Genomic DNA, 19036 nt, shown 5'->3' on the forward strand with positions numbered 1-19036 from the left:
TTCATTTTGTGATGGTTTTATAAAAAAAAAAGTGTTTAAAATTATGTCTCATGAGGCAAATTAGAAAATACTTTCTTCTTTCAATATTTTCAAATAATTTGCATAACATTGGGATGATCTCTTTTTTGTGTTTTCAAAGACTTTGTTAGAGAGAATATCCAAGGATGGAGGTTTCCTGATGTGAAGATTTTTGACGGTAAACTCAATTGTTTAATAGGTAGAGGAATATTAAAATTATCTATTTTATCTTTTGTGAGGTTTTGTAAATTGTATTTTGCAAAGTATTTGTTTCTTTAATCAAAGTTTTCAAACATGATGAAATAATATTATGATATTTTCTTATATATTTGAAATATATAGAATCTGACAATGGCAATATACGTTCTATCTCAGTCAAGTTAGAAGCTTATAAATTTTGTTGTTATTTTCAAAGAACTAGATTTTAGCTGTGTTACTTTTTTCTGTTGTTTGTAATTTTATGGATTTCTTCAGTAAGATTGTTATTTCTGCCTTTCTGTTTAGGCTGAGTGCTGTTCTTACTCTAGCTTCCCACCATTACTGTGTTTATATAAGATAGTCCAAAAAGATTTTCTGATATCTCAGATACATGATTATTTCTGTTCTCCTCAATGTTTTATTTTCTTTGCAGTAACAGTGGCAAGAGGCACAGATATAAATGGTATGGTGGTTTGAAGGAAATGGCCCCAAAGAGAGTGGCACTATTAGGAGGTATGGCCTTGTTGGAGTAAGTGTGTTTTTTTTAGAGGAAGTATGTCAACTGTGGAGGCAGGCTTTGAGGTCTCAAATATGCTCAAGCTGCATCCTATGTCTCAGAACACTTACTGTGGCCTGCAAGTCAAGATGTAGGACTCCCAGTTCCATCACTATGTCTTCCTGTATGCTGCCATGCCCCACCATGCTGATAGTGGACTAAACCTCTGAATTGTAAGCCACCCCATTAAATGTTTTCCTTTACAAAAGTTGCCATGGTCATGGTGTCTCTTTGCAGCAATATGAATGCTAGCTAAGACAGAAGTTGGTACCAGGGACCGAGGTGTTGCTGTGATAGGCCTGATTATTTTTAATTTGCAGTAATATGGACTTTGGTACTTTGGGTACCAAAAGCAGTGGAGTGCTTTAAGCACTGCTTATTGGGCCATATTAGTAGGAGCATGGATGACAGTGGTGCTGAGAATGATTTGAACTGCAGGGGACTGACTCAAGAGGTTTTAGAGGAGAAGAATTTTAGTATGTTCCCTATAGATCATTCTTGTGATATTTTGATGAATTGGATGCCTTTTGCCCTATCTGAGGAGCATGCCTGAGGTTAAAGTGAAGAGTTTTGGATTAATTCCATTGGCCAAGGAAATCTCAAAACAGCCTAGTATAGACTATGTTGTATGGTTGTGATGATCATCAAGGTTTATAATAAAAAAGAGGAAGCTGGGCAGGATAAATTACAATATGTAAAATCTGAGCACCAGGAAGCAGGATGGTGCTACGTCATGTGTTCAAGGAGATAAACAGTAAAAAATGGAATAAAGGGAGTTATGACCTCAGGGCAAGATCCTACCCAGCTGTTTCCAACTTGTGAAAAGGAATGAAAGAAAAGTTTAGGCAGGGCAGTTGTGGCACATGCCTTTAATCCCAGCACTTCAGAGGCAGAGACTGGCAGATCTCTGAGTTTGAGGCCAGCCTGGTCTACAGAACAAGTTCCAGGATAGCCAAGTTTAGTCAGTGAAGGAAACCATGGAAAACAGAAAGCTGATTAAGATGTAATTGAATGAGAAGGCCATGTTCCGTCCCCATCAAGCAGCAGAACTTGGCAGCTTCAGCCATGTGGTTCTGGCTTTAGAGTCAAGGATAGAAGAAAGGGGCTATGGAGTTTGCCTCCATGATTAAGAAGAGCCACTGAGGCCAGGCATGTGTCAGGAGTGTCCCTGAATAGAGGTCTAGAGAGGCCATTGTATGAAGCTGTGAAGTTGAAGCCTGGATTGCCCAGGAGATCCCACAATTTTGGTGATGCCAGAGTCCAAGGAAAGCTGCTAAGAGTGAGTGGAACCAGCCCAAGGGAAAGTATGTTGCAGTGAAAAAAGTTGAAAGGATCAGAGATCTGAAGAACACTTTGACATCAGACATGGAGATGCAGAGTTTGGAGTTCAGTCAGCTGGTTTTTGGTGTTGCTTTGGTCTAGTATTTTCTCACTATCCTCTCTTTCCTATGTTTTGGAATGATAATGTATATCCTGTGCCATTATATGTTGGAAGAATGTGATCTGTTTTATTATTTTGATTTTATAGGGGATTGCAGTTAAGAGATTACATGAATCTCAGAAGAGACTTGAAACTTTAGATTTTAAATAAGTTTGAGACTTTTATATTCTATGGGGACTTTTGAAGTTGGACTGAAAATATTTTTTGCATTATGATACTTCTACAACCCTTTGGGGGCCAGGGAGTGGAATGTGTGGTTTGAAAGAAAATGGCCCTCAAAGGGAGTGACACTATTAGGAGGTGTGGCTTTGTTGGAGTAGGTACAGCCTTGTTGGAGGAAGTGTATCACTGTGGGAGTGGGCTTTCAGGCCTCATATAAGCTCAAGCCATGCCCAGTGTCTGAGACTACTTCCTGCTGACTGTGTAAGATGAAGGACTCTCAGCTCCCTCTCTAGCACATGTCTGCTCTCATGCTGACATGCTCCCTGCCATGATGATAATGGACTAAACCTCTGAAAATATAAGTTGCCACCTCAATGAAATGTTTTCCTTTATAAGAGCTGCCATGGTCATGGTGCCTCTTCACAGTAATAGAAACCCTAACTAAGACAGGTGGTGAGTACACATACTTCACTGAACTAATTTCAAGGGACTAAATTGACTGTGTCATTAATTCACCTATGTGGTTTGAATCACTCAATTTTATAATGTATTAATCAGAGGCTATGTCCAAATGGTTTAAGCCAATCCTATTATTTATGTTACTTTGCACATGATCACCAACAATTCAGGGTTAAAGACAAACAAGGATGCCTGTGTTTGTGTGTGGATGTGCTCTAGTGTCAACTGATAGGTCTGCCTTATTCCAGGTCCCAGAGGTTCAGACCCTGACTGTGTCAGCAGCTCAGACCAAGCTGGAGATGGGAAGAGCAAAGGAAGCTAAAGATCGCACCAGAAAGGAAAAAGAGTATCACTTATCTTTTTCTGACAAAATTGTACCCAAACAAAATAAGAAAATACAAAACAAAAATGAAGATAGAAATGATACAGCCAGTCTTTATAAAGATGTGAAAAGCCAAGTTAGCAAGCTTTGGGGCACTTTATGTGAGAGAGCAGTATGGAGTTTATGCAGGGTGTATTTCTTCAGTAGCAGCATACCCCATCTGTCCACACTTCCCCTCTGGCTTCCAAATCTGTCATTTCATATTACCTCCAGTCATCCTTCGAGAGGTTGACAAGAATATTCATCTCCTCGTCTTCCTGCAGAAGGCGGTAGGCTGCACTCAAGTGGTGATTCTCCAGTACAGATCTGTCATTGTACAGGATAGCTGGATCCGACCTGGACGGAGAGACACACAAACTCCTTCAGGTTGGGCATAGCTGAGATTCCTTCTGCTCACTCGGACAAGTTTTGGTATGCTGTCACTCTTTCCTGTTCTTAGAAATGATCTTGTCCCCATGCCATTTGAGTCACCAACAGCTCAAACTAACATTACATTATGATAACATTGTCAGTAGATACAAGAAAAGAACTTTACTATCAGTATGTGGGTGTGCCATGTGTGACATTCAGCTTTAGCATGCCAAAACCTGCTTTATTTATAGCGAGACCTCAATTACCTGCACCAGTGGCAAAAATGACTTTTAAAAATGTCAATGTATTAAGCTTTCTTAGGATTTCTAGAATAACTTTAATTTTTAAATTTTTATGTAATTCAATCAATATCCTGGTTAATTTATTTTAGTTGTAATTCTCTAAGTACATATCACCTGGTGGTTACTATCTGCAAGGTGACTCTAAAACTTGATCTTAAATTGTTTTTTCATAGAAATGCCATACATGGATAGTTGAAAGCAGAGAATATAATTTGTATATATCCTCAAAGACTATTCTGTAGTTGAATGTTACATAACATAGGACTGTACATCATTCTAATATCTCCAGGTTAATTTAAGCTTGGATTATCAGAGCTCATTGTTTCTCAGCTAGCGTACCATCCTATAGATAGGAAGTTTCATCTCAGAGTCCCAGAACAACCAAGTCACAGGACTGTGATGGAAGTGAGGTCTTTTGACAACAGGACTGATATGTCTGAAGACAACACCTACCCGCTGCTGACCAAACTGGGGAAAAGTCTAGTACACCTTAAAAATCTTAGGCTTAACATGTGATCTATCAAGGAAGAAAGGGTCTGGCCACACAGTTTTCTAAACGGGGATAACCTGTGTTCAGGTGAACTAGACAAAGCTTTGCTGAGGGCCAATGTGTCAATGTTTGAATTTAATTCCGAAGTTAGATATTGGTAGATGTGTGTACTTTGTGGCACTAAGCTCCTGTTTACCTCCCATGACTTACAGGTTTTCCAGTGGGTTGACTGCACTTGTTCTTGGTCTCTAAGCAAGCTCCATGCAGTTACCCCACCCACCCCTCTTCCTTAGGCATCTGTGGGTCACGGCATTGTCCTCCAGGCAAAGCTTCCACCCAGTCTTCTGGGGATCTGCCCATATTTAAAGGCCTTGGAACAATGACAGAAATATGCTCCCAGGAGTCCAGACCACTCTAGCTGGGGAGATGGAGTGAGAACTACAGAGAATAGCATAAGTACTTTCCTTTGCTTTCATCCCCTTCTGAACACAGCACAGAAAATACCGTCTTCTTCTGTGTGCCACAGGGGAGGGAAGAGAGGAGAGCAGAGAGAAAGAGAAGAATAGCTCACCAGAAGCTCAGAGACCAGGGGGTGAGAAGGCGCCATATTGTTAACCTAACAGGAGCCCTCCAATGATTAGCTGAACTCAGTGACGTCATTTACATGACATCTGGGGCTCTATGCAACCTGTGCCACACCTATCAGAAACAGGTAGAGTAGGCACAGAACATACATAAATAACGAGTGAACATTACAATAGCAAAGAAAGGAGGACCCCCTTTAGATCTGAATAAAATATGAGAAACAGCAGCAGGTGGTTTTTCAAATGCTGTGTGTTCAATGAATCTGCCCAGGTTCCTATCTTGTTTACAAGTCAATCTTTTCAAAATTCCAAATAGAGCAACCACATAAGAGGAAAATGACAAAGGCACAACTCACTGACATCTAAAATTCTATCCCTGCCTCCTCGTGCCTGTTCTACACACATTTCGACCACCTCACCGGGTCTGAATGTGGAAATTGTTGGTAGTTCCAGTATGTTCATAGTCATGGATGGCAGCCGAGAAGATTATTGCAAAGATCTCCAGCTCCGTCAGCCAGTTCTGAAAGAGAGAGTCACAGCAAGCAGATAATTGGTCTCTTGCTCAGACAGTCTCAGCATGCTGACAACATACCCACCCCACTGCCTTCTACCCTGCAGCTACTGACTATTGCCAAACAACTTCTCTTACACATAGAAGTAGTGGGGGCTTTTCCTCATTGAGGAGACTGCGGACTTGTAGTTTGAACACAACGTGCAAGGTTGCAAGAACTATTACTCTGATCTGACGTTCCAGAAAGGCAACAACAGTCAATATGAAGAACTTTAAAAAGTCCTCATCAAATATCCCTCCAACTTGAAAATAAAATTCTTATTTCTCTTTCCTTTCCTCTTCCTGTCCATTCCCCTCCCCTGGAAAAAAATCCAACACAATACCCTCTCTCATTTATACAGACCTCATTAAATTTTTAACATAATAGCAAGCACTAATAGCAAAAAGCCTAATGTCTGATTATGGGAGAAATGTCTCTACAAGTTGGGGGAGACACATATACAGAAATAAGACACATATACAGAAACAGGTGTTTAGAGGGACTGATTCCATTCATACCCCTGGTTCAGTAGTTTGTCGAGTCTGTCCAGGGGCCAGCAGAATTAGCAACACTTGAGAAACAATACAAATGTAAGCAAATTCTCTGGCTCTACCTAATCTCACTGAATCAGAAACTATTAGTTGTGGCTCAGCAATCTGTACTCTATCAAGTCTTCCAGATAGTTCTGATGCACATCGGGGTTTAAGAACCACTGTGCTGCTGGAAGTTCCCTTAATCGAGTCCTGCTGAATGAGCTCTGTGACTCACAGATACTTTGCATCCCTGTGTACCTGGGTACCTCTTGCTTACATTTCAGCAGCACGCACAACATACGTGACAACTGCGAATCCACAGAGAACTGTAAAAGTTGATAGTCTCCACTCAGTTCGTTCCCTGTGGTGGTTTGAATGGCAATGGTCCCCAGAGGTTCATATATTTGCACTCTTGGGCTCCAGTTGGAGAGGTTTGGGAGGAGTGACCTTGTGAGAGGAAGTCCATCACTGAAGGCAGGCTTCGAGAGTTTGAAGACTTGCACCATTTCCAGCTGCTCTGAGATTTCTTGCCATGCCCTTACTCTGCTATCATGGACTCATCCCCCCGGGAACCATCAGCCAAAATAAACCCTCTCTTCTTTAAGATGCTGCTGCTCATGGTGTTTTGTCAAAGAAACAGAAAAGTAACTAATGCACTTGTTGAGTATTTTTAAGTTCCCACTTCATTTTATTTAAACAAAAGGAAGTCACGTTTTTATACACGGGGACAGATCTGGTGGGAGAGAAAATGAGCACCCAAACCAGCCAACTCAGAAAAAAGACCACAGTCTCAGTTTACAATGAGTACATGAGATATATTTGTATGACTCAAGTTCATACAAAGTGATTCATAATAATCATACACATTTTGTAGTTTTCCACTTAAGTATTTCTTTCAAATAATTGCTAATTTTGGCTATTAACTAAGGAAATTCCTGAGAATTAGGCAATCTATGAAAAAAAAATGACTTAACATTGAAGAATAAAGATACTTTAAAAATTATTTCTAACAGTTTGTAGCATGAAATAAAAAAAAAAATCTCTCCCAATACTCAATAATGTGCCTGAAAGTTACAGACTAAGGTTCAAGAAACGGAAAGACAAAGAACACAGACTAAGAGAAAAATTTCTGAAATGAGGTAAAAAAAAAGAGAGAGAGAGAGAGAGAGAGATGCAGATGGGCTGGTAAGGTGGCCTGTCAGGTGAAAGTGCCCACTGCCACACCTACAACAGAAGTTCAGGCTCTGAGACCCACAAGAAGTCACACACACACACACACACACACACACACACACACACACACACACAGCAGCAGCAGCAGCAGCAGCAGCAGCAGCAGCACATGCCCTACTCCGAGTGAGTAAGTAAGTAAATGTAATAACTACACTATAGATAAGGAAAGATTGCGGGAAAACTAAAGCTGTCTTTCCAAGGATGGCAAGAGCCCAGTCACCTCCTCACACAGGAAGGTTCAAGGTGCAGCAGAACCTGTCTTGGGCGCTTTAAAAAAATACTGTTTTTATTCTTTGAAAGTTTCAGGCATTTATACAATATATTTTGATTATATCCATCTACCAATACTTCTCCCTAATTCCCCCAGATCCCCCCCGCCTTGTCTCTCTCCCGCTATTATGTCCCTGTTTTTGTCATTGTTCTTTGTTTTTCCTTTAAAGATTTATTTATTTTTACTATATGTATTAAGGTGTTTTGCCTGCCATGTGTGTCTGTGCACTACATGCATGTACTGACCACCGAAGCCAGAAGAAGCCATCAGATCCCCTGGAACTGGGGTCACAGAAATTGTGAGCCATCAAATAGGAACGGCTGGGAACTGAACCTGGCGCCTCCGGAAGAGCAGCTTGTGCTCTTAACCACTGAGGTTAGGCCCCCCGTGTCCTCTTTCTAAATGTAGAACCTCACATAACTTTCACATGTCCATAAAGGAACTCCCTGTGCAATTGTTAACCCCACTTTAAAAACTGAGAAAATGAGACCAGAGGAAACTCAGGATCCATCCAAAGTCACACAGCTGTTCATAGGACAAGCCATACAATCAATATGTCTCCAGAATTCTCACCTATCATCTGTAGGTCAAATTTCCTTTGTTTATATTCTGTATTCATTTAATTTTGTGTAAATTTATGTATGAATGTATAACATTATATGAGATCTCTTCTCGATATTGTCCATATATATAAATATATATTTTTCCCCTTTTTTTGATAAAGGGTCTCATAGACCACACTATTCAAAACTCATGTGGTCCAGTCTGGCCATGAACTCACAGAAATCCTTTTTTCTTAGCCTCCTGGATGCTAGAATTACAAGCTTGCAACTCTGCATCAGGCTATATTGGTGTATTTTCTTCCCTAACATCGTATTATCACTAATATGCTTTTGAACCATTCCCTGTATACAAGTCTTATTCTAGTCCTATACAAAGCCAATGTCATGTTTTAAAATAAGACAGTCGATGGGAATCAGCATAGAGCCTAAACAAATCCAAGTCATAAAACATCAGTAGTTTAAGCATCAGAAAGCCTGCAAAGGAAGAATTCCCACATTATAAATAACAGGCACACTTCCTTCTTGCCCAAACACACTAACTGCTATTCTTAGTTATCACTTACCTTCTAAAAAACCTAAACAGCACAGGATCAAACAGGTATACAGCAAAATCTGAACTGTACCTTTGAAACTCATTTTAAAACCCAAGCCTTGTGATGATCAGTGTGCATACTGGCTTAGGGATAAGAAAGGCAAAAAATGATAACTGGGGAAGGAAAGGGGAAGCCTGAAACAATTTCACAGAGAATAGGCAATCAAAACAAGCCTTGGTGATGGTGACCGGGAGAGCATGGAGTGGAGGAGGGCATTTTCAGAAGCACTGTCCATCTTGAGTAATGAAATGTGTCCCTGGACTAAAGCAGGAATTAGGGCAGACTGAGGCTTCAAACATCAGGCATTAAAAGCCAGAGTGAGTGAGGAATGTAAACTGTCTCAACAGGCAGGGGTGTTTACATCCCAGAGAGGATCAGAGCCAGCCCAGCACTCCAGGAAGAACATTTGTCTGAATAGAGAGGAGGGATGAATAGTTCTTCAGCACGTGTAAATACCATGGAGGTAGAAGCCATTGGACTTAGAACTGGATGTACTGTAGGTATGGACAAAAAGAAGTTATAGTCAAGAGAACAACAGATTACATGTGGAATCCAAACCCTGAGCCAGTAACCAAACATTTCCCAGGTGGTATCAAATGGCATCCTTGGTAAAAAGCAAAGATGGAGAAGGCAGAAGAAGCCATTGTGAGGAAAGGTGGGATTCACACTTTAGTGTGGCTCAAATTTCCTTGCATTTTCCAACTTAATTACTCTGAATGCTGAGGTTTTATGTCAAAATATAAGCAACCAGAAATTTAAACTCCACAGGCATTTTGTTCTAGGATTATCTGACTGTGTTTTCCTGTCTTCCAAATTGGTGTGGCACAGCTAATTCACTGACAGAGCAGCTTTGACACCTGAAGATGGTGTATTTCGGACTGTGACACCTGTGGCTCAGAAAAGCAAGCTGTGTGCTTGGGTGTATGGGTGGGTGAGGGTAAGCGTACACAACAGAGGAAATCTGAAGGAAATGGGTACGGGTCATTGTCCACTGCTACAGGGTACATTACTCTAAGTAAGCTGTGACTTTGCTGTGAGAACAGCAGTTTCCACTTCTACACTATTGTTCTTCAGAAATCACCACAAAAAGATACATGTATGTGCGCACACACACACACACACACACACACACACACACACACACACACACACAAAGAAGGGGTGGATCATGGGAAGATGGCTGAGTAGATCAAGTGTTTGTCACACAAACACAAAGAACTGAGTTCCATTGCCATATGAAAAGCCAGGTGTGGTAGCTGTAATCCCAGGGTTAGAGAGATGGAAATATGAAGGTCCCTGGGGTACACTGGCCAGCCAGTTTAGCCTAATTGGCAAGCTCTAGGTCAGTAAGAGAGTCTCAAAGAAAAGGTAGTGGGGCCTGATGAAGGACACCTGAGGTTGTCTTCTGTCCTCCTCATGCTCATACATATACATGCCCCTGGACACGCACTTGTGCATACACTGCAAATAACTGAGCCAGTACATCATTGGTTGCTAGACCATGGATGCTAGTGATGACCTGCATTGACATAAATGCTTCAGCGATTTTCTTTAGAGCTGATGAAGCTGTTAGATTCATGTTTATATTGCACAGGATACTAAGCACAATAGGTACTAAAAATATGTTGACCAGAGCTCAGAGCACTAGTCTGCCTCTGCTTTAATCTGCTCTACATTACCATCAAGTATACACCCCTGAGGATTCCCAGGTACAAGGAGTTCTTTTGCACCAAAGACATTGCAGAATTATGGCCAAACACCTAAATGCATGGTCACTTGGGTCAGACCTGGGAGACTAGAGAGATTGGTTCACTGTTTAAGAGTATTTTCCACTTTTGGAGAGGACCTAGGTTCAGTGTCCTGCATGAGGACCCAGGTTCAGTTCCCAGCATGAGGACCCAGGTTCAGTTCCCAGCATGAGGACCCAGGTTCAGTTCCCAGCATGAACACCCAGGTTCAGTTCCCAGCATGAGGACCCAGGTTTGGTCCCCAGCATGAGGACCCAGGTTCAGTTCCCAGCATGAGGACCCAGGTTCAGTGCCCAGCACCCACATGGTAGGTCACAATTCTTTGTTACTCTGGTCCCCAGGAATTTGAAAACCTCTTCTGAAGTTCATGGGTACTAGGTATACATGTGGTATGTATATAATCATGCAGTCAAATATCCATACACATACAACAAAAAGTAAATAAAACAAATCTTACAAAACATGAAAGAAGTCAGGCCTGGGGCCAGTTTGCTATTCCACTGTATTAGTTTGCTGCAGCTACCATAACAAAATACCATAAAAACCATTCTATAGGGGTAGGAGCAGTTTCCCTAGGCTGAGAACCACTGCGTTACAGGAAATTGTCCTCTATTGTACATGCCCAAGTATATATGTATAGACATTTAAGAAGACAATTTGCAGTAATTCCTTGTGTTAGCTTTCCATTACTGTGGTAGTTTGAATGTAATTGGCCCTCCCCCCCCCATAATTTCATAGGGAGTGGTGCTATTAAGAAGTGTGGCTAGCCAGGCGGTGGTGGCGCACGCCTTTAATCCCAGCACTCGGGAGGCAGAGCCAGGCGGATCTCAGTGAGTTCGAGGCTAGCCTGGGCTGCCAAGTGAGTTCCAGGAAAGGCGCAAAGCTACACAGAGAAACTCTGTCTCGAAAAACAAAACAAAACAAAAAAAAAGTGTGGCTTTGTTGGAGTAGGTACGGCCTTATTGAAGGAAGTGTATTACTGTGGGTGCAGGCTTTGAGCTTTACTACTCTCAGGTTACTGTCCAGTATTTCAGTTGACCTCCTATTTCCTGCAAGATGTAGCAATCTCAGCTCCAGCACCATGTCTGCCTGCATGCCTCCATGCTCTCCATCATGGTGACAATGGACTGAACCTCTGAACTGTAAACCACCCAATTAAATGTCTTCCTTATAAGAGTTGCTGTGGTCATGGTGTCTCTCCACACACAACAAGTGAAAACCTTAACTAAGACATGTCCTATGACAGGTATGTGAGATAAATCATATTATAAAGAGAAAAGCGGATTTGGACTCATGAAGGTCCCAGTCCGTGACTGATTGACGGTTGTTTTGAAGGTGGTAACATACCATGAAGCAAGACAAGCTGTACGCCTACCCTTAGTGGAAGTGCAAAGGGCCAGGAAGGAAGAGGAGGGGAGTCCTGGCCTCCTTCTTAAGGACACCAGTCCTATTTGTATGAGCTCTGCCTTTATTATCCCATTGTTTCTCTAAGTCCTCACCACCTCGTTCCATCACCGTGGAGTAGTTTAACAAAGCACCCAGCTCATACATAACCATTGCTCAATAAACCTTTGAGTGTATGGTTTGAACTGAAACTCCATTGATGTGTTTATCGTTTTTTATCACCTATTCTGTTTCTATAGCTTTGTCAATAGTTTAGCATTAGTCAGATAAGGACTACCTTCTTGCTACATACTGTTCCTTTCCAAATCTACCTTTTCTGACACAGAAAAAATATACATTTTGTATGGCTTTCAGATTTATCAAGTTACACATTAAATTTTTTGGAACTGAATTAGTATTTATTGTTTTGAGGAAAATTTCCATCCATACAATATATGAGTTTCCCATTCAAACACAGCACTCCACTCATTGAAACATCAGTTTTGAGTCCTTTGAGTTTTATAGTTTCCTGTTTACAGTTTTGAAGTTGCTTCTAGATAACCATACATTTTTTTTAACTGCTGAGAATGTACTTTTTACATCATATGTATTCATTTCCAGTGCATGAAAAGCTCTTGCAAAATTTCTCAGCATTTTATTCTTTTAAAGTAGCATATTGCATTCCATGGGTTCTGTAGAAAAATGTTCAATAGTTATCTTAGTGTGTCAGTCCATGTCTTCATGAGTCTGTCTTAGTAGACACCTCTGCATCAGTCTAGGTCTTTATGGGTCTGTTTTGGTGTGCACAATTCTGTTTTACTCCATGTTTTCATGGGAATTATTATTTAGTATGGGTTCTGGTCTCGGTTTTTTGGTAGAAACACTTTAATCTCATAAAATGAGTCCTCTCTGTAATTATATTTCTATAATTTTGAAATGACTTCTTAAATAGTATTTTTCCAAAATGAGCCTTTTAACAAAAACTAAAACATGATCATAGATTTGGGGAAAATTCTGCAATAATCTAGTAATAATATTTTCTAATTTGAAGGAAAGAGAATAGTCAATATTTTTTGATATTTTATTCCTGACCATCTTTTAGGTAAAATTTTTGTTACATTTCAGACCAGAGGAAATCTGGGCATAGAGACTCAATGTTTGATCACAGGTTACAATATCTATTAAGTAATTAAGCATGAATTTATACGTAGTATATCTAGCTTCAAGGCTTACTCTTCCCACTGCATTCTAAATTTAATTCAGTGAGCTACTAGACGGATCCAGTCAGCAAAAATGACAAGTAACTATGTGCTAGGTTGTGGCTGATTTGCCATGCCCAAACAATTTCTGTCTTGCTTTTCCTGTAAGTGGCCTGGAGGGACCTGTGAAAATGGATTGCCACTCTCTTAACCCAGAAAATCATGCAAGTCAAGAGATCAAATCTTTGTTTTCACTTTAAAAACATGCATGAATCTTCCCAGGCCATCAAGCGTGTGCATATCCAAAATGCTACCGGCATCTAAAAGATGTCATTCTGAAGGATCTGTGCATGCTATTTCCATGATTGGTTTGCTTAGTTTTTCTAAGAACTGGTTTTAATATTTCCAAACTTTCTCAGTATTTCAAACTTTTAAAATGGCACATTGCATTCCCTGAGATTCGTAGAAAAATACTCCTCATCAGTTCATAGTTCAAGCATCACATACTGGTGGAGTCAGCATCTGTGCTCAAGTCCACACAGTGGGGCTGGACTTGTGCTCACTGACCCAGAAGCAGGGCTCAATTTTTGTTGCATGTGCTTAAAAGAGCAGAGAGCACATTTGAGCTGCCAGGTTTAGATGCGGATTCCCTAGTTACTGAATATATCCAGGTCAACAAGATGTGAGCCAAAAATACAGTGTTCATGGTCAGATTAACCCATGCCACACTAAGATGAGCCTCGCGGAGAAGGAACAAACTGTTCCTAAGCCATAGGAGGGGCCATCACAGAGGAAAGAGATACCCCAGAGCAAACTGCAGAAACAAAACATATGGCACGGGGATAAATCAGCACATAATAAATTCAAATAGAAGTAAAAAAAAAAAAACTCTATAGGTGTTCTGAAGGTAATCTCAATGAAAGCCATTTCATTTGTTTGTTCATTTGTTTTTGGTTTTTGCTTTACTTTGTGTTGCCACCATTGTCTATGAATATGTATGGAAGTAAAGAAGGCAACGGGGCTTGTGGAATCATTCAGGTGACCAAGGTGCTTCATGACGAACCAGAAAATCTGAGTTCAGTCCATGGCCTCTGCAAGGTAGAAGGAGAGAACTGACTGCTACAAATTGTCCTCTGGCATCTAAATGTATCCTCTCCATACACATATACAATAAACAAACAAACAAATAAATAAATAACAATGAAAATTTAAAAAGTCAAAGACACTATCAATTTGAACAAGCTAGTTAATCAAATGGATTAGAGAAAAGACATCTAAAACCATCTAAAGAACTGAAAAGCAGAACTATAATAATGATATTTCAAATGAATAGAAACCCTTAGCTATAAAAAATGTGTAAGATATGAATAACCAGAAAAAGACCTAGCAGGTTAAGCCAAATATGAGTTGGAGGAATGGTTGATGAATCTACTGAACATAATTTCAGAATAAGTGAATATCATTGTTAATTGACTGTTGCCAAGGGTCAAGATAATCATTCTATATGTGGCAATATATATTTAGTTCTTGAAATATTCTTTAATTGGTCATTATCTATTTCATTGGGCCCAAGAAGAAGAAGAAGAACATCTCAGAGAACCCCAAAGCTCTCCACAGTTATCAGGGGGACACTTCAGAGCACTCTCCATAAAGATCAGGGGAGCACTCCAGAGAACCCTGAGGCTCTCCACAGTGATCAGAGGGACACTTCAAAGCACTCTCCATATAGATCAGGAGAGCACTCCAGAGAACCCCAAGGTTCTCCATAAGGATCAGGGGATTCTGGAAGATAGGGAGTTCACAAGGTATTCATTCATACTGGATGCTTCCTCATCACATCTGGAACACCCTCCAACACAAACTACAGTCTCTGCCTGAACTTACCGCTACTCCCGTCTTATAGAGGAGGTAATGCACAGTCTGTGTGACGTCGGCAGCATGCATCAAGTTGTGGTAAGGATTTTTGTGCTTGCTGTACCCCACTTCCAGGGCCTCCACAAATGAGACAAGTGCAGAAATGGGGATCTGAAAGAGAACAGTAAGCTTCATTCACTGAAGGACAGACTTACCTTAAGAGAAACATTAAGGTCCCCACCTTGCTCATTTTGGGGGCCGTTGTGGATCACATGAGGAAGCAACAATGTTTAACAGTTAGTAAAATTCCCTGGCAAAACTGTCAGATACATTGAAAGTCTTAACACCAAGTCCCTGGTTGAAGAACAGTCAGTCTTACAAAGTCCTCAGTTCAGGCAGCCAAACTATACAGATTCATCTCAAAGACATTTTGTTTAAAATGTAAACCAGTGTTTTTTGATGTACACATAGGCATAGTCACCCCATTCATTATTGGTGACTACTAAAGTTCTGTATTTCTTTGTAGTTTATCTGTTTTTAGTCTTTCCCTCCAATCCCAAGAAGGAAGAGATGCTATGCAGGGCCAATGTCATAAACCGTGTTGAGGAACTTACAAATTCCAGTGGGAATTACTGCAGTTTATGAAATTTTTAACGATTTGTAACATTTCACTAGCAGAAGAAGACTTTCTAAACTGCAAGTCACTAATAATAGATCATTGGGGAATAAAAAGAAATAGCCTATTCCTTTCTCATACACACTACTATACTGTGTTTCCCCATATTTCTAATGCATACAATGACCCCTTTCAAAGAACGTGGCTTCAAGGAAGTCACACCAGTGGCCGCTTACATCTGTCACATCACAATCATTTTCTAACTTAAGTTTTTTGTGTACTTTATGTTTTCTCGTGTTAAGTATGCTGCACAGTATATGTTCATTTTTCTCAAGTCATAAAGATGTGCACATTTTCTCAGAATCACCAGTCCATTGGGATAGTATTTTCAACTGATTGCTTTTTCAGCTCAAATATGTGTAATACACTCAGCTTGCTCTCCTGTATAGCAGAGCAAAGATCTGCAAATGTTACATACAATTAAGAGGACCTTCCAGATATTTATCATGCTAATTGTGAGATTATTGATACGGTTGAGGTAAAATCCCTAGTCCAAGGCTGGGGGGTGAAGAAAAGGGTGTGTGTTCCTAGAGACTAACAGATTCAAAAGGAAATTCAACTACAATAACCACAGCAAGTCTCTTAAATTTTAACCATTAGTGGATTCTTGAAATTTTAATTATGTTCTTTAGTTGTAAAATTCAGGAGGCAAGAGAAAGGAGGATTATTGCTAGTCCAAGGCCAGCCAGGGTTACTTTGCAAGTTCCTTTCTTGTGAAACCAAAGTAAGTAGGTATGTAAGGAAATGTCTTCCAGAGGGCATAGATGAGCTTATCATTTTTCACAGTTAAGATCAAGGGAGCTTGGGTTTGGGGGCCGCTCTGGCAGTCTATGAGCCAGTGAGAAGCTAAGTAAAGGTGTTCACACATCTTTTGTTCCAAGAAAAGTGTCTCCAGTACCCATGGTTTCTTGCAGCTTCTGATGTAGGCACAACGAAGGACAAAGGATAAGTGATTTATGGTCATGTAGAAAGCATGTGCTTCAATACAGCTCTTAAGAAAGTGACAAAAAGCCGGGCGGTGGTGGCGCACGCCTTTAATCCCAGCACTCGGGAGGCAGAGCCAGGCGGATCTCTGTGAGTTCGAGGCCAGCCTGGGCTACCAAGTGAGTTCCAGGAAAGGCGCAAAGCTACACAGAGAAACCCTGTCTCGAAAAACCAAAAAAAAAAAAAAAAAAAAAAAAAAGAAAGAAAGTGACAAAGACTTACTCTGTCCAGAGACATCAACATTTGTATGTAAAACAACCTACAATATTCCAGAGATATATCACATTCATCTGATGAATGAAGTCTGAGGAAATAAACTGGACAGAGGTTCCCTTGAGGACCCATCCTGATCTGAAAAGGCTGTGCAGGTTGGTGGCTGAGGGGCTGACCCTGGACATAATATATTCTCTTTATTTAAAGCAAGGAATTAATCTGAAGCATGGGTGGCTGGGAAACACCAATGATCTGTCATGGATAAGTGGGAGTGTTGTCTGAATATGGCATGGGGTGGGGGGAAAGTTTATGGAAGTTGCTAAGCTCACGCTGTCTCCATTGCTACCTCTCAGCCAAGAGCAGTCAATAGTGCACATAATCATGATGACGTGAGATGAAGTGCCCGTTGGTGGGCAGTACCTATTGTAGACTCAGCTACTGCAGGCAGTGCTTCCCAGAAGACAGGTCTCCACGCCACTTCTCCAGTCTGCTTTCCAGCAAGATCCACCAGTCAGCATGTAAAGAAAAAAGACTTCCACAAGGAAGAAACGATAGCCCCATTGGAATGATGGCCACAGTTGCCCTAAACAGTTTCCTATCTACTTAAAAGGATTCCCTTGGTCTTGACATAGAAGTCATGTGAGGATAGAAAATTTTTTGCAGTTTATCTTTTTAATGAGGTACTGACCTTAAAACGGCTGATCAGGTCATAGCGTGTGAGTAATTCATAGAAAATGAATTTCAACGCATGATCTCCACTGGCCTCATTGAGAGAAAAGACGTCAAAGGACCACTTGTCCACATCCTGCAGGACAGGGCAGGGAGAAAGTGCTATTAGTTCACATCACCTATACAACTGCTAATCTATCCACATTTGAGTCTGCTGGTAGCCCACACCTGTGACTATATGGCTGAAGACTGAAGAACTCTCAGTAGCTTTCTAGTGTGGTAGCACAAGAACACTTACTGATAAAATTAAAAAACAGAGAACTTTATTATCCAGCAGAAATATTGACAGGTATCATGAGCGGTAAAAAAAAAAAATAAGTAATTTATCAAACAATTCTTAGGTGGTATGACTAGTTACATTTTACAGATGAGAAAATGGATAGTTACCTAATTCCTCAAAGGCCTATTAGAAGCACAAGCTTGGGACACATGTGGGATGAGGACCCCTACGCCTTGCACGCTGATGCCTCCTCTTGGGCTCCTTCCTTCAAGACCATCAGCTAGCATTCTGAGTTCAAACCAGCTGGGGCACATCTCTAAATTCTCTCCAAGCCACTAACCTACTATATAATGACATCCTCTGAGGCTAGAGTTGACACTGTGAAATCATTTAAAAGTGTGCAGAAGCATGTATGGTATAGAAGACAAAAATGGAATGCCACTTCAATATCCACGGCTAAGATGCAACCAAAGGGGAATACTTTCACTTCAAGAACAGGAAAAATGCTCTCTGGAGCCACAAATCTGGTGACAAAGTTCTCCTATTGCTCTAACACTTTGGTGAAGGAAGGAAATGTAAAAACTGAACTGGACACACACCTTATATGCCATCATGAAGTTCCTATTTGTTCATAAATGCTGGCTCCAGAATATATGTAAATATTATCTTGTGTTCTTTTGACACAGCAACACCAGCCACTTGTGGACATAATAAACAAATGTGTGTTTAAATCATAGTTAAATTAACAGGCATCTATTGTCCTCGTCACACCATGGGTATTTCTGTGACACAGGTCTCATCCCCTAAGTACCCAGTGAGGACCAAGTACATAGATACCAAAATATACCCACAACTTGGAGTGTTGCTTGAGTTCTATAATTGGATCGCTATGAGTCACAGCCACTGTCTGATAACAGTCCTGAGGAGAAGGACACTAACAGCTCCAGGAAATGAGTAGGGGAGTGGGTATTCTGTCTGGGCCTTCATTTCAAGAAATGAAGTTTTTCTTGAACTTCATTCTTCTCCCAAGCCACTTTGGGACTCACTGAAAATACTGAGGATGCTGTAGGCCTCTGAATGATCCTGAGCCTGGAATTTGCATTTTAATGAGCACCCAATTGAAGCACCTTAAACATGCTTTCTCTTTTACCAAATTCTGCTCAGGGATAATTCCAGTCAAGAAAGGTGGAGAACATCCAGGTTAGCACAGCCTAAGAAAGCTGGAAACAGCTTATTTCCTCCCATTTAAAAACTATCCAAGGGGCTGGTCCTGAGCTACAGGACAACTGCTCTTCTAAAGAACAGATCACTTCTGCACCTCTAGAACCCCACCCCAAAGGCTA

At 40.8% G+C, this 19036-nt stretch overlaps 1 protein-coding gene across 9 annotated transcripts in view; it reads right to left on the reverse strand.

Moving 5' to 3' along the window:
- Positions 1 to 19036, reverse strand: part of Pde1c (phosphodiesterase 1C) — a 621274-nt gene that overhangs the window by 205140 nt on the left and 397098 nt on the right. For all 9 annotated transcript variants that reach the window (XM_052720608.1, XM_052720605.1, XM_052720604.1 and 6 more), the window contains 4 exons: positions 17433 to 17549; positions 14902 to 15042; positions 5363 to 5463; positions 3424 to 3552 (listed from right to left, as the gene is read on the reverse strand). In XM_052720608.1, the coding sequence (XP_052576568.1) occupies positions 3424 to 3552; positions 5363 to 5463; positions 14902 to 15042; positions 17433 to 17549 (488 nt within the window). The remainder of the gene's footprint in view (positions 1 to 3423; positions 3553 to 5362; positions 5464 to 14901; positions 15043 to 17432; positions 17550 to 19036) is intronic.

Source organism: Peromyscus californicus, unplaced genomic scaffold (genome assembly GCF_007827085.1).
Source record: "Peromyscus californicus insignis strain IS unplaced genomic scaffold, ASM782708v3 Scaffold_6__1_contigs__length_162567912, whole genome shotgun sequence".
NCBI lineage: Eukaryota > Metazoa > Chordata > Mammalia > Rodentia > Cricetidae > Peromyscus > Peromyscus californicus.